At 28.3% G+C, this 13,922-nt stretch overlaps 1 protein-coding gene across 1 annotated transcript in view; it reads right to left on the bottom strand.

Annotated features, from left to right (window-relative positions):
- Positions 1-11,327, bottom strand: part of LOC124371708 (apolipophorins-like) — a gene marked incomplete at its 3' end in the record, with an annotated part of 61,076 nt that extends 49,749 nt beyond the window's left edge. Inside the window, exons 1-3 of the mRNA XM_046830044.1 lie at positions 11,214-11,327; positions 7,658-7,808; positions 839-868 (exon numbers count right to left, since the gene is read on the bottom strand). Coding sequence (XP_046686000.1) covers positions 839-868; positions 7,658-7,724 — 97 coding nt within the window. The remainder of the gene's footprint in view (positions 1-838; positions 869-7,657; positions 7,809-11,213) is intronic.
- Positions 11,328-13,922: the final 2,595 nt, after the last annotated feature.

The following is a 13,922-nucleotide window of genomic DNA, read 5'->3' as shown; positions in this document are numbered from 1 at the left end:
AAAGATTAAGAGGCTTCTGGCGCATTTTAAAAACTGTAGGCACTTCGAGATAGCTTCGTGATACATTTGAATGTTTTATTATTGATTGCGAGGTAAACTATAGTAATCATATATTTTAAGAATTTGGTGTTCATAATAAATTTGGTAATTAACTCATCAACCAAAAATTTAGTTTTGGTTTCAGTGGCTTTTTGGTACAGATTATTATTATTATTATTATTTTTTTTTTTTAAGGATAGAGGTCCCGGAACGCCGTTCCGCCGCGTTCCGTCTCAAATCGAGCCCTGTATATATATATATATAAAAACTGTCATTGATGTCAGTTTATTTATTTATTAAATAAATTTATTTATTTATTTACAATTTATTTATTAAATATATATATATATTTAATAAATAAATTGTTTTATCTATGACATCAATGACAGTTTAACGTTTGTTTAGTTAACTATTTATTTATTTTCATTCATTAAAAGTTATCTATTTCATTATTGCATTAATTGTCCAAACATGTAAGAATGACAACATAATATTATTTAAAACTTTGTCTTGTTACAATATTTGTTTTATTTTATTTCATATTTTTATTTGATGCATTTATCTCCCAGTTATTCTGAAATATTTTGTTTTATTTTATAAGTACAATTAATTAATTTTATTAATTCATTTAAATTTCAAAATTTATAGGCAATTTAAAAACTGTTTTTATGGCAATCAAACTTACGTTATTATAAAATTTTACAAAAATTATTGCTATTTTTGATGTTTACAAATTATTCAAAGAGATAAAAATAGATATAAGCTTAAATAGTTCCAGTAATTTTGTTGAAGTACTTACCACCTCTGCAGTTACCCTTACAAGTTGGATCTGAAAATAGAAATATGTAAATTAAAATGAGATTTTTATTAATGAAATGTTTATAAACATAATTTTGGATTGATAGTAACTAATAATCAGGTCAATCTATATACATATGTTGTTTGTATCATCTGTTGCATGAGTCTGTGATAGCATCAGATTTCAGAAGCTACACTAGGTGGAAGGTGAAATGAAGGAGAATTCAAATTTGCACCCTTCAAATTACCCTTCCCACCATAGGTACACAATGTATATACTTATAATAATTTTTATCTTGTAAGATTTCATGACAATATGAGTTTCTAAATATTTGAGTGTTATAAGTATTAACATGCCAACCTTGAAAGTTACCATGCCATCAGTGTTGTACAAAATGTCTTAAGTAATAATGTATCTTCAGTTTGACATTTAAATATGACAACCACAAGTAAAATATAACTTTCATGAGTTTGCACACATCACCAATATCATTGCTCCTAATTTTATAACTCCGCCAGAATGGCCTGGGAGTACCAAGCATCAACGCACACTGGAAATTGTGCATAGCATCTTTATCTGTATTATGGTATTGGGTACTATGATTTCAGGAGCTATGATGCTACACCACCAATACTGCTAAGTATCAAGGTTTAAGTACTGAGTATCGCAAAAGACCCATCTCAAGATATAATACTAAAAAATTACATTCATAAAATTATGCATGATTAACAATTTTTGAAAGATGTAAGAATAATTTTTTATGAATTTATTATTATTATTAAACTTTAATTAATTGTAAACTAATTATGTCAAATTAACCATTGATAAAATAATGAAAATTGGAAATAATTAATTACGAAGCAAAAGGTTTTTCATATCTTATTACAATATCTCTTTTAAAAGTAATAAATTGGCCAGAATTATAAAACCAACACAGTTATCCAATTATACAAAATAAGCTAAATTAGTGCTGTTTGCTCAGGAATAATTGATTGCAAATGACGATATTGTTACAACAGCCCAAAAGGCTATCTTCAGCTAAAGATCCAAGGTTAAAGGCTAAGTCAACTCTATCAATAGAGTTAGGTGCTCAGTTCAGTGGTATTATGACTCCTATAAAAAGGATTATTTGATCCAATTTAAAATCAGAGGATAGCAATAGCTACAATAATTGGTATTATAAATTAAATTGTCAAAAAGATAAACCTTTTTCTGACATACTCTTGCAACTCAATTCAGATACCATATACCATATTTATTTTGAAATAATTATGAAAGTGATCAGAGTACTCTTGGCAAAAAAATTACAACTTATCAAAGAGTATAAAAGTTACATAACTTAATGCACAGTAATTGTAATCAAAGAAGTTTAATGTGTATTAAATAAATAATTATTTTATTTTTTAACTTATGTGATTATGAACATATGACAATACAACAAAAAATTCATTTGGTTTCAAAAAAACTTTATAAATTCATTTGGAATACGTTTGGAATCTGTGAAAACCTAGTGCATAAAGATATTTCAATTTCTGGTGTCCCTTGTTTTTAAAATGAAAATATTCTAAATCTTCATGAACATTACCACCACTATGAAAGAAATAAAACGGCACTTTGCATAGTAAATTACTAATCAGTGATATTATATAAACATTCTAGCATTAAAAAAATTTTAGTATATGGCTTTATGTCTTAGGATAGTTGACACCTAGGAACCTTGAGGAGTCAGTAATCCAAATTTACAATAAACTGTTTGTAATTTCATTAATTTTTATTTGAACCATACTATGAAAAGATGGCTGTTAACAGTTTTCTAAGTTATGTTAAAACCTCCATAGGCAAATAATTCTACTAAGAGGATAAAATACAACAAATAGATGAATTTAGGTACTTAAATTAGAGCAGCCTACAGGAAGTCTAAAAAATACATCAAATGTGGTATCAATTTGACCTGGCTCATTGAAGTTCATGAACTGAGATAATCGAACTGTTCCAAAGCTAAGAATACAGAATAATGCAAAGCTCTCAGACTAGACTGTGCAGAACTCGTGATTTACAAGGATTAATAATAGAAAGAGATTAGAGTAAGGCAAACCAACTTTTAAAAAAGGAATGAAAACGCAAATTACTACAGTTATAACGTAGAAGTATAAATACTAGTAACTAAGTTACATGTTCAAGATTTTGGTACATTATAGAATAACTGAGCCACATTTTTAAAACAGTAAAAAGGTTTTAGAGCAAGAGTTGTGGTCATTTTGGAAAAAGTTTTCTAAAAGCAACAATTTGGATTGTTGTAAGAGGGTTAAATATGCCCATAGATTCTGTGAATGAGACTTTTGAGGCAGGAATTCCAGTTAGACAGGTACCTTGTTGTGTGGAAGTCAAGAAGCTACCCAAATAGAGAGGAATCTTGATAACAGAAGAACCCTTGGAGTTGGGGATGTAGAGGCTGGAGAGATCCTCAGTTAGAGGTGACTAACCATTACACGTTTTATTTTTTTATAATTGTGACTAAGCCCATGATCACAGTAGTAATAACCTCAAAATATAATATATATATATATATATATATATATATATATATATATATATATATATATATATATATAGATAGATAGATAGATAGATGTAGAATGTGACAAATATTTGAACACACAAAAAAATATGTGAAACAATTATTATTTATTATTTTTTGCTTAATAGTTTGCAAGTTATTATAATTTTCAGATTTCTGATTTTATATATATACAGTATATGACCAATTGCTACTTGAATATTGATGTTGTGTACATTTTGTATTTAATTTGAAATCTTTTTTAGTTTTGTGGCTCATTTTGAATTTTGATCTACTGAATGTTTTTCATTTATTAATTGTGTGTCTGTATGTTACACAAATGTACTCCTTGGTTTCTTTTACCAAATTATACTTCTGTTTAATTTTAATTTTCATCATTGCATCAGTAATTTTAGGTTGTATCAATTTTTTTACCAAGTATTTTATTATTGATTTTTCTTAATACAAAGGAACATTTAAGTCTGTGTGTTTAATAAATTGAAACACAATCATTCTGTGATGCCGTCTATGGTTTGAGTAAACTTTCTACGAATTTTTAACATATGTAATTTTCTACTTTCTTTTAAGATAGTCAGATCTAAAAGGATTACATGCTTTTTTGAGTTTTGATTGTGAGTTTTATTGTGTACAAAAGAGACTTAAGTAATATAGAAATTGATTGGCTTTGTTATCTTGGTAACAAGCATTGAATGTCATCACCGTATCTTAATCTTGTTGTTAAAAGTATTGGCTTCATTAATAATTTTGCTTTCTTCCACTTTGTGAATATGTCTACTAGGAGTCCTGATAAAGGAGATTCCATAGCTAATCCACTGTCTGGTTTATCAGTCAGGTTATCTTTTACATTTTTGCTAAACAAACTTCTTAGTTTTTAATTAGTATGTTTAATTGATAATAACAATAATAAAATCTAATATACAGTATGTTACGTTTAGTGACGCCAATGTACCAAGAATGCTCAGGAATTAAACGTTTTTGAAGTTAAAGTTAAAAAGAAGAATATGGCAATTTTTGTGATCATCCACATTTAAAAATTAGTTAAAAATTAATTAAAATATTTACATGCATCCTCTTTATATCTATTACATTAGGGACAGTATGCAATAGTTGACATTTTCACAGAAAATCTTTAACAAGATATAGCATTTATTTTTAAAGTATCTCCTTGATTTATTTTGGACAATTTCATATCGTAGCTTTGGGCAAGCTTCAGTAACATAAATTATCTATAAATAAAACATAAAAATTATCATATAAAATATATAAATTAATATATAAAATAGTTATATAAATTATTATATAAAATAATTATATAAATTATTACATGAAATAATTATATAAAGTGTCAATAAATTATAAATTTCAATAACTAATAACGAAGAATAATCATCATTTGGTTAAAATAATTTTTTAAACAAGATAGAAGTGCGCCATACACCATTTTTTGCATAAAAATCTCTACTGAGGTTGCACGCAAAATATTTTATTCTTGAGATATATTGCGGACAGACAATCATACAAAAAAGACATTTTTACATCTCCCTCCTCTGGTAGACAAAAGAGAAATTGTACCAGCCAAATCTTCCTTGAGATAACTTGCAGGTTGTTATGTTACATGTTTTACTGAGAAATTGTACCAGCCAAATATTCCTTGAGATAACTTGCAGGTTGTTATGTTACATGTTTTACTGAGAAATTGTACCAGCCAAATCTTCCTTGGGATAACTTGCATGTTGTTATGTTACATGTTTTACTGAGGAATTGTACCAGCCAAATATTCCTTGAGATAACTTGCAGGTTGTTATGTTACATGTTTTACTGAGAAATTGTACCAGCCAAATCTTCCTTGGGATAACTTGCAGGTTGTTATGTTACATGTTTTACTGAGGAATTGTACCAGCCAAATCTTCCTTGAGATAACTTGCAGGTTGTTATGTTACATGTTTTACTGAGAAATTGTACCAGCCAAATCTTCCTTGGGATAACTTGCAGGTTGTTATGTTACATGTTTAACTGAGAAATTGTACCAGCCAAATCTTCCTTGGGATAACTTGCAGGTTGTTATGATACATGTTTTACTGAGAAATTGTACCAGCCAAATCTTCCTTGAGATAACTTGCAGGTTGTTATGTTACATGTTTTACTGAGAAATTGTACCAGCCAAATCTTCCTTGAGATAACTTGCAGGTTGTTATGTTACATGTTTTACTGAGAAATTGTACCAGCCAAATCTTTCTTGGGATAACTTGCAGGTTGTTATGTTACATGTTTTACTGAGGAATTGTACCAGCCAAATCTTCCTTGGGATAACTTGCAGGTTGTTATGATACATGTTTTACTGAGAAATTGTACCAGCCAAATCTTCCTTGAGATAACTTGCAGGTTGTTATGTTACATGTTTTACTGAGAAATTGTACCAGCCAAATCTTCCTTGGGATAACTTGCAGGTTGTTATGTTACATGTTTTACTGAGGAATTGTACCAGCCAAATCTTCCTTGAGATAACTTGCAGGTTGTTATGTTACATGTTTTACTGAGAAATTGTACCAGCCAAATCTTCCTTGGGATAACTTGCAGGTTGTTATGTTACATGTTTAACTGAGAAATTGTACCAGCCAAATCTTCCTTGAGATAACTTGCAAGTTGCTATGTTAAATGTTTTACTATGTCATATGTTAAAATGTTATATGATTATACTCATTTTGCTTACAAATTTATTTATTCTGTAATTTTATCCTTGCAATCATGGTTACCCATAAGACCAATATAAAAATGTTCACTGTACTCAGCCAAGTCCTATGGAGTAATATGCTCCAATCTCGAAACCGATGTATATAAAAATGAATATTCATTCAAAATTACAAGTCTATAGGCCAGTTCCTTTTCAAAATATAGTGTGGGTAGGAAAATAGAAAGAACATTATTTTCAGCCTCTTGGGTGATAGGCTCTGTAAATGATCAGCCAGACATAATATGTAAACATTAATTATCAAAATTAATATACAAAACAAAAAACATTTAAGCAAACAATCAATCTTTGGAAAGCATTAATTTCACCTTTCTTATAAAATTTACTATTATTGGTTGAGCATTAGCAAAGTCTGTCACTTGAGCCCTGTATGTACCTACAGTACCTATTCCAATAATTTTTTGACCCTTGTAGAATCCAATTTATGCCAGCGTCCAGTAACTTTAACCATGGGAACAGTGTACAGTGAAAACTTAAAAGTGGACTCAGACATCCACTTAAACTAATGTTGTGGATAGACTAAAGAAAGATTTTCTAAAAAGATTTATACACAAAACATTTAATGAAAATTAAATATGAGATGTTTTTATTATAAAAGGCAAAATTAAATAAATTTGATAAATAAGATTGAAGATACATTATTAAATTAGTAATTTTTTGATTCTGACACTCACTTCTTAAAAACTTTTTGAGTATTTTAAAATTTCAACAGACACTTCAAACTGATATACAATTCTAATATGTTTAAATATACCTTTATATTTCTTTATTGAAATTTTCCAGTAATATAATTTGTTTTAGTTCAAACATAAAATTTGTATAAAACAAAGTATACTCCTATCTTGAAGATCTAAGAAGTAATAAATTAATAAATTAGGTAAAATAATTAGTAGCTAAATAAAAATAATAATATATATTCCAGCGGTGGCTATAATAATGTATGTTTACTTATTTGTCCAATATATTGGTAAACATTTAGTACATTTTAGTAAATTTAATACATTTTATTTTGGAAATAATATTTATTCCAGTATCATAATAAGTAAACAATCAAACATTCGAAATCTTATACAGTCAAGCAGCTTAAAGTGTACTAACCAAAGTTTTTTTTTATTTGTTGTCTTTGGAAAACCTTTTGTATAATCTAAAAACTTCACTTAGTATCTACAGTAATATCCATGTCTAGATTATAATTTGTATATAATGAAGTATACCTCATAGTTTTAACAGACTTCCCATTCATAGAAAATTGTATTTTACTGATCCCTAAGGTAGACTACCATAATACTATTCTTTAAAAGAGAAAAATCACTTCAGTTTCTCTGTACAGGTATATTACCAAAATAATCAAATTTCACATACAATTTTATGAAATTATTTTTTTTTAAAGTCAACAATTAAATTCAAACAATGATCCACAGATTTTAAAAAATTCACTTATCATCAACATTTGATGAGATGGTATTAGTTAAAAATAATAAGAATAACTTACTTGCAAAAGAAGGGACATAGAAGCAGTAGAGCAAGAGCAAGCAGAGTGCCCCCCGTGGCACCTCCATCGTGATGACACAGGACACTGACACTGAGAATTGAGCTCTAGCAGCTTTATAACCTCTCACTCACAGCCTATCACTGAGCAGAATCTGTTGGCAGAGGAAGGAACAGTCTGTTAGTGGCCACTGTAGAAACACTAGCTCTATTTGAATGATGATTAAACTTGCATTTAGGGTCAAAAATTAAAGTATTTATCTTGCAATAAAACTTTTAATACATTTTCTGAATGTATTAACATTTTAAGAATGTTTTTTCATTTTCTTACAAAAAGGTTTTTAAGATATATAAAACCAGGTGTTAAAGCATGTTTAAATGGAGTTTTCAATTATCTTTTTTACTGAACAATCCATTTGTACAATTTTGAGCTCACAATAAAATTGTATTACTTTATTCTCTGTTAAGTTGTATTTTATAGATAATAATTGCTGAGGGGAAGAATTACAAAGGACAAAACCTAGATCCAATAATCTTGGGGTTTGACAAAGAAAATAATTTCTCCCTTAAGTAGGGTAACAGATAAACAATGTCTAAATTAAGTGAATATATTTTTATCACCTAAATAAAAAAGAAAACATTTGTAAACTATACGAACAAAACTAAATAATTGAGTGATTAACTGTTAAATCTTCTGAAGAATTTACAAATAACTTTATCAAACTTCAACATTTACACTATAAACGTACCTTTTCTTTATCAAAAATTGACTTTATAGTAAAAACAAAACTTTGATCTTCAACAATTTTGATAATTTGATATGGTATTCAAATAACAGTTCAAAGAGCAGGTCAGTTACATGTTGTCTGGCAGATTTGATATATAACTGTGTAGAGCTGATTCATAATGTGTTATGTTCTTATATTTTCTCTGTGTTTAAAGAAAACTACAAGAAATTACTTCGGGCAAAAAGTGGCATTTGTATTTTCTGTAAATATATATTCATTTGAGATAAAATCAAGGTAAAATCATATAAAAATTGAAAAAATATATTACTGACTGGGATGAAATATCTACATTATTATAAAGAGTAAAAAATACTTGTATACTTGGCATAACAATTTTGTCATTTACATAGTTTGGTTGGTTTTTCTTTTGAGCAAGGAGAACTTGTGAGGACAATGTAAAGTATGCTGTAGTACCACAGATAGTAGACAAGGAACTGCAGCTCAATTGGAAGGATATTCAGGAATTTCAAGTTCAATAATGTTTTAACGTGCTAAACTGATACTTTGAAGAAATCATGTTTTTTTAGAACTATCCAGTTTGGATGATGGAGTGACATTGAAACTGTTGTGGCTTGTTCCAGTAAAAGAAATTGGTAGTATGTTGAACAGAGCTCATGCCACAACTGTTGTTTTCTATTATTTGTCTGAGATATTTGACTTTACTGGACATGATATTCTCATTCAAAAACAAGAAAAATATGGAACTAGTACCAAGAATTCAGACCTGTTAAATATTAGTTGAATAATAGTAATGGGAAACAAAGAACTTAAATCTTGTATAATTTTAATTGTATTTTATTAAAATTAAAAATATTAAGTATGGGGACAGATACATGTTGAAAACTCTTAAGAGTTGCTCAAATTATACATTAGGTTAAATTTTGTTCTTAGTATATATTATTGGTATTATTGAAGGTACTGTAACTTAATTAAATTTGTATATATGAAAAGACTTTTTTTATATCAAGATATCAAAAATAATAATACAATGAAATGAAATATATTTTAAATGGTCTACAACCTAACAATTCAGAAAATGCACATGACATTTTTTAATAAGCCAAAATAAAATCAATTTAGAGTAAATATTTGTGAATAATATTATATTATCAAATTATAACAAAACAGAAATGTTTCAATAGATGAAATTGAAATGAGAATTATTTTTTTTACAAAGTTGAAACTTGTTTTACAATTCCTAACTCCAGTTCTTGGTGATAGAAACATTCTTATGGGAGTTAAATGTAAATCTCAAAAACAGTTTAGAGATTAATTTAAAATTGTTTATTACAAAACGTTTGGTAAATATTATATAAACATTTGAGACAACTTTTTGCTTTCTCTTTAGGTTCATAAAAACAAAGCTTTTATAGTTTGAACAACTACCATATTGAAACGAAATGGGCACCAAGCTGACCAACAAACTTAGCTGAGATATAAGATACATTTTTGTAACAAGTTTCAAATTGTTGGGCTTTTTTTGGGACAGTTATTGTTTTCACAAGCCGTGTTATGGTTTTGGGTTATGGGGGTAATACTTGGTGAGGTTATGCAGAACCTTTCTTTAGATGCTACCATAAGGACAATTGCAACAAGCCGGTTTTGTACACCAAGTCTTCTTAAAAGACTTGTTTTAGCTATAAACTGTAGAACATAAATTATTTACAACAATATTTTCATAATGAAACACAGTACTGAACTCCTCTAAGAATATTAATAAAAAATTTACAATGAAAATATTTATTTAAAAGACAAAAATACTGAATGCACTAAAAATATAGTGTTTTACATCCTACAATATACAACTAAATTATTAGAATTTACTTCTTTTTACCTAGTCTCAAACGCTTTCATAAATTACACCAAACTGTAACTAATTTCTTTCTGGAAATGTTTTCAGAAAGGTGAATGATATTTTTACAGAAAAAGTTTTACCTACTCAATTAAAGAATTTTTTTATGACCTGGTCACTGTGTTAACTTTCTTTCTTTGGTATTGTTAGTTCTTAAGTGTATATACATTTTAAAGTCTAGTTGTAAATTAACTTATTTGTAATGTACTCAGTTTATTTTATTATAAATTGTATTCTTGTATTTGACAAGTTACCTGTTTAACACAGTTTATGTCTGCACAAGCATGAAAATGTATCGTGAAAATAAATTTATTCCGATTTTGATCCTAAAAGAAAACATGATTCTATGAGTAAATTAATATTAATTTTATAAATGCAATCATTTACATCTTTTATAATTTATATAGCTGATATACTTTTTTTAGTCTATTTGCCTATTTATAGTAACAGTTGTAATTTTGTTACACATAGTAATATATTGTATAAGTATTATCTAAAATTATTTATTACAGAAAGAGTATCAAAAACATAAGCCAAAGTAGTTCTGTATTCAGCCAGAAAGTATTTTAATTCAATATTTGACCCAACAAAAGAATAAAAACAATGATTATCTACTATTATAAAACAAAGTACTGAACATCTGAATTAGATATTTGAAATACTGTTTACAAAAGTCAATTTAAAAGTTTTAGTTTAATATACAACATGAAATAATGCCATATCAATTATTGTAATAATTTTATGTTTCAGATTATACAAACTACCATACATTTAGTTAATGGACAGTAAAATTCTTTTTGGAAGTGATATATTATTTAAAGATGATGAATAAAGATCCAATTTTAATTTCTCTCAATAATGCCTGCATTTACATCTTAAGATTAACAATTAGAATATGTTATAATAGAAGCTTCTCTTACCCTCCATACCAACTGAGCTCAGAAGCTTCTGGGGAAGTAATGATTAAGAACTGACAAAATGTCATTAGCTTTGTGGTCTTTGGTCAAAGTACAAACCAGTTACTCATTGAGTGCATGTTATTTGTCAGATCAGCCAAGTTAGCTGTTAATAGTTTTTTAAACAGCCTGTACTTTGATTCAATTGCCTTGTTGCAACAAATTAAATAAATTTCTCTGAATACATAGTATTTATCTTTGCTTTATACAATAGTTGCTTGTTTGTTCATTTTGTTTTCTATGCCAGTAACATTTTTATCTTGTTTACGTACAGTGTATGTGAATTCCCACACTTCTATGACCCCCAATGATAAAAATCATTTCTCAGAGCTTAAAACAATATTGATTAAAAATATTTATTACCATACCTGTTTTTAGGATAGAAAGATTTGATAAACAAGAATTGTTACTTCTTATAACTTTATTGGTGGGATCGGTTCTTAAATGAATCATGGCTATGATGATCTGAATTTCTGCAATGTAATAATCAGAAGTAAATCTTAAGATGTTTCTCTAACACCATATAGATTGAAACTCAATAAAAGTAATTGTTAGCAATGGATATAAACAAAGAGCATAGTCTTATAAAAAATATCTTCAACTAAAAATAACTATACAACACACTGTTATTAGTAATGTATTAAGATGATTAACCCTAGAACTGGCAATGGTGTCACTCTGTACTGACAGCTCTATTGCAACTGCCACAAAGATTTTTGTAGAATGTATTCCATTTCATACCTGTCAGCCCAAATGTAAACAATTATATGTCTATTTTTCATATATATTAGAAAATATTATAATAACAATAACTTTTTGTTAGTTTCCATTAAATAAATGTCCAAACAAAATTGTTTAAAATGTTTTTGTAAATGTTCTGTTGTGTGTAAGTTTGACATAAAAATTTTAAATGTATAACTTATTCCAATTTTTTTTACCAATTCTGAAAATATATAGTTATGCTAACCTTTAATCTCAAAACTTTTTTGTTATATGGCTTGTACGAAAAAGCGTAAGAATTTACTGTTTTTTTTTATTTATTTATTTTATTAAACTAGGTTGATCTTTAAAGAAATAATATCTTTTATGGGTAAACATAATCTTGACTGCATTTCTAAGTCACTAAAGAGTCATTGGATTCCACCCTGCGTTTGTGGCCTCCCTGTGATAGTGTTCAAACCAATGGTAGGACTGAGGGTAAACTCCACATTTACATCCAGGGCTAAAGAAATTAGTTTTCTTTTTTGAGATTTTACTCACATATGGCACACAAGAATTAGTTCGAGTTAGGGAGTTTCGCGAGTTCATGAGCAGGGCCAAAGACATCACCAGGAGAAAGAACAATTTCTCTGTCTGACTGGCACAATTAGGAGAGAACACTTACTAGGATATAACATCTGCTACATGATCTGTCAGGTTTACCTCAATGTCAGAATAAACTTCATCACCACCAGAAATAGGATGATCCAAAACGAGCTCTCTAAAATCATATGATCAGTCTCTAAAGCTTTCACCCATAACAAACAACTAAAGTTATAACCTAAGAAAGCTAAACCACAGTTATAACAACACTAAAACGCTATAAAAAATATTTTCCCACAAATACTATTGGATCTGTAACTCCAAACACAGAACTCAGCACTTTTTTTACAGTTTCACAACAACAATATGGATGGCGCAACAATGTGGCTAGTGCGTATTATGTTCACAACAGCTGACCGTTGAGAACAATATCCAGTGTTGTACGATAATCAAAATAAGAATATTAAATTGTTACTATAGTTAATGCTTTTTCAGAATATATAAAATAAATATAATTTATATGACCTTTAATACCTAAAATTTAAATAACTGTACATCTCTACTTTGGCAATGAATATTCGTTGTTGCCAGTTCAGACGGAACTTTGGTGATGAATATTCACTTTATCCCACCTGTAGGGTTAAAACAAAGAAATTGATAATATTGGCCATATGGATGTAGTTAATAAAGATGATTTTTTTCATTTTTTAAAATATTCACTATTTGTTTACTATTACAAACAACTTATATTTAAAACAAAGTTAATTAATTGTACTAATGGAGGAACAAAATTAGTTATAAAAAATAATTTTCATGTAATATGTGCTGCTAACTCATGAAAATTATAAACTTCCTGACAGTATTATCATTGTTCAAGTGTGTAATTTTAACATGTTTTTAGCACAACACCTAAGTATAGCAAATATCAATTCAAATAGTGTAATAATTGTAATAATGTTTATAGGTCTGTTTACACAATTTATTCAGTATTAATTTGCAAATAGATCTGTCTGTTGTCCATAAAAAGACGTGGTTTTGTAGATGATTCTGTAATCTGTGCCCCATAAAAAGTGTTTATAGGGGATGCACTGCCTTCCAAAAAAGGTTATATGAATGATATAAAACAATTTCATAAACTTATTATCTCTGGAAATCCCCTGTTTCTGGGAGGTCATGGTCTCTGAAAGCTCCTGACATCTGAAGGATTTTAACCTCTACACATTCTAAGACTCTGGAAAGCTCAAATCCGTGGGATTTCCAGGTATATAGGAGCTCCTAGTTTCTTGTATCTCAGCCATTAGCAGATCTTCTTGAAAAATTAGAGATCCAAGCAAATTGGAGCTTACAGTTACCAAGCTCCTGGTTACTTGG

This window comes from Homalodisca vitripennis, unplaced genomic scaffold, assembly GCF_021130785.1.
Source record: "Homalodisca vitripennis isolate AUS2020 unplaced genomic scaffold, UT_GWSS_2.1 ScUCBcl_1864;HRSCAF=6016, whole genome shotgun sequence".
NCBI classification, from domain to species: Eukaryota; Metazoa; Arthropoda; class Insecta; order Hemiptera; family Cicadellidae; genus Homalodisca; species Homalodisca vitripennis.
The sequence above is the reverse complement of the archived record's forward strand: the minus strand, read 5'-3'. Positions and strand labels throughout refer to the sequence as shown.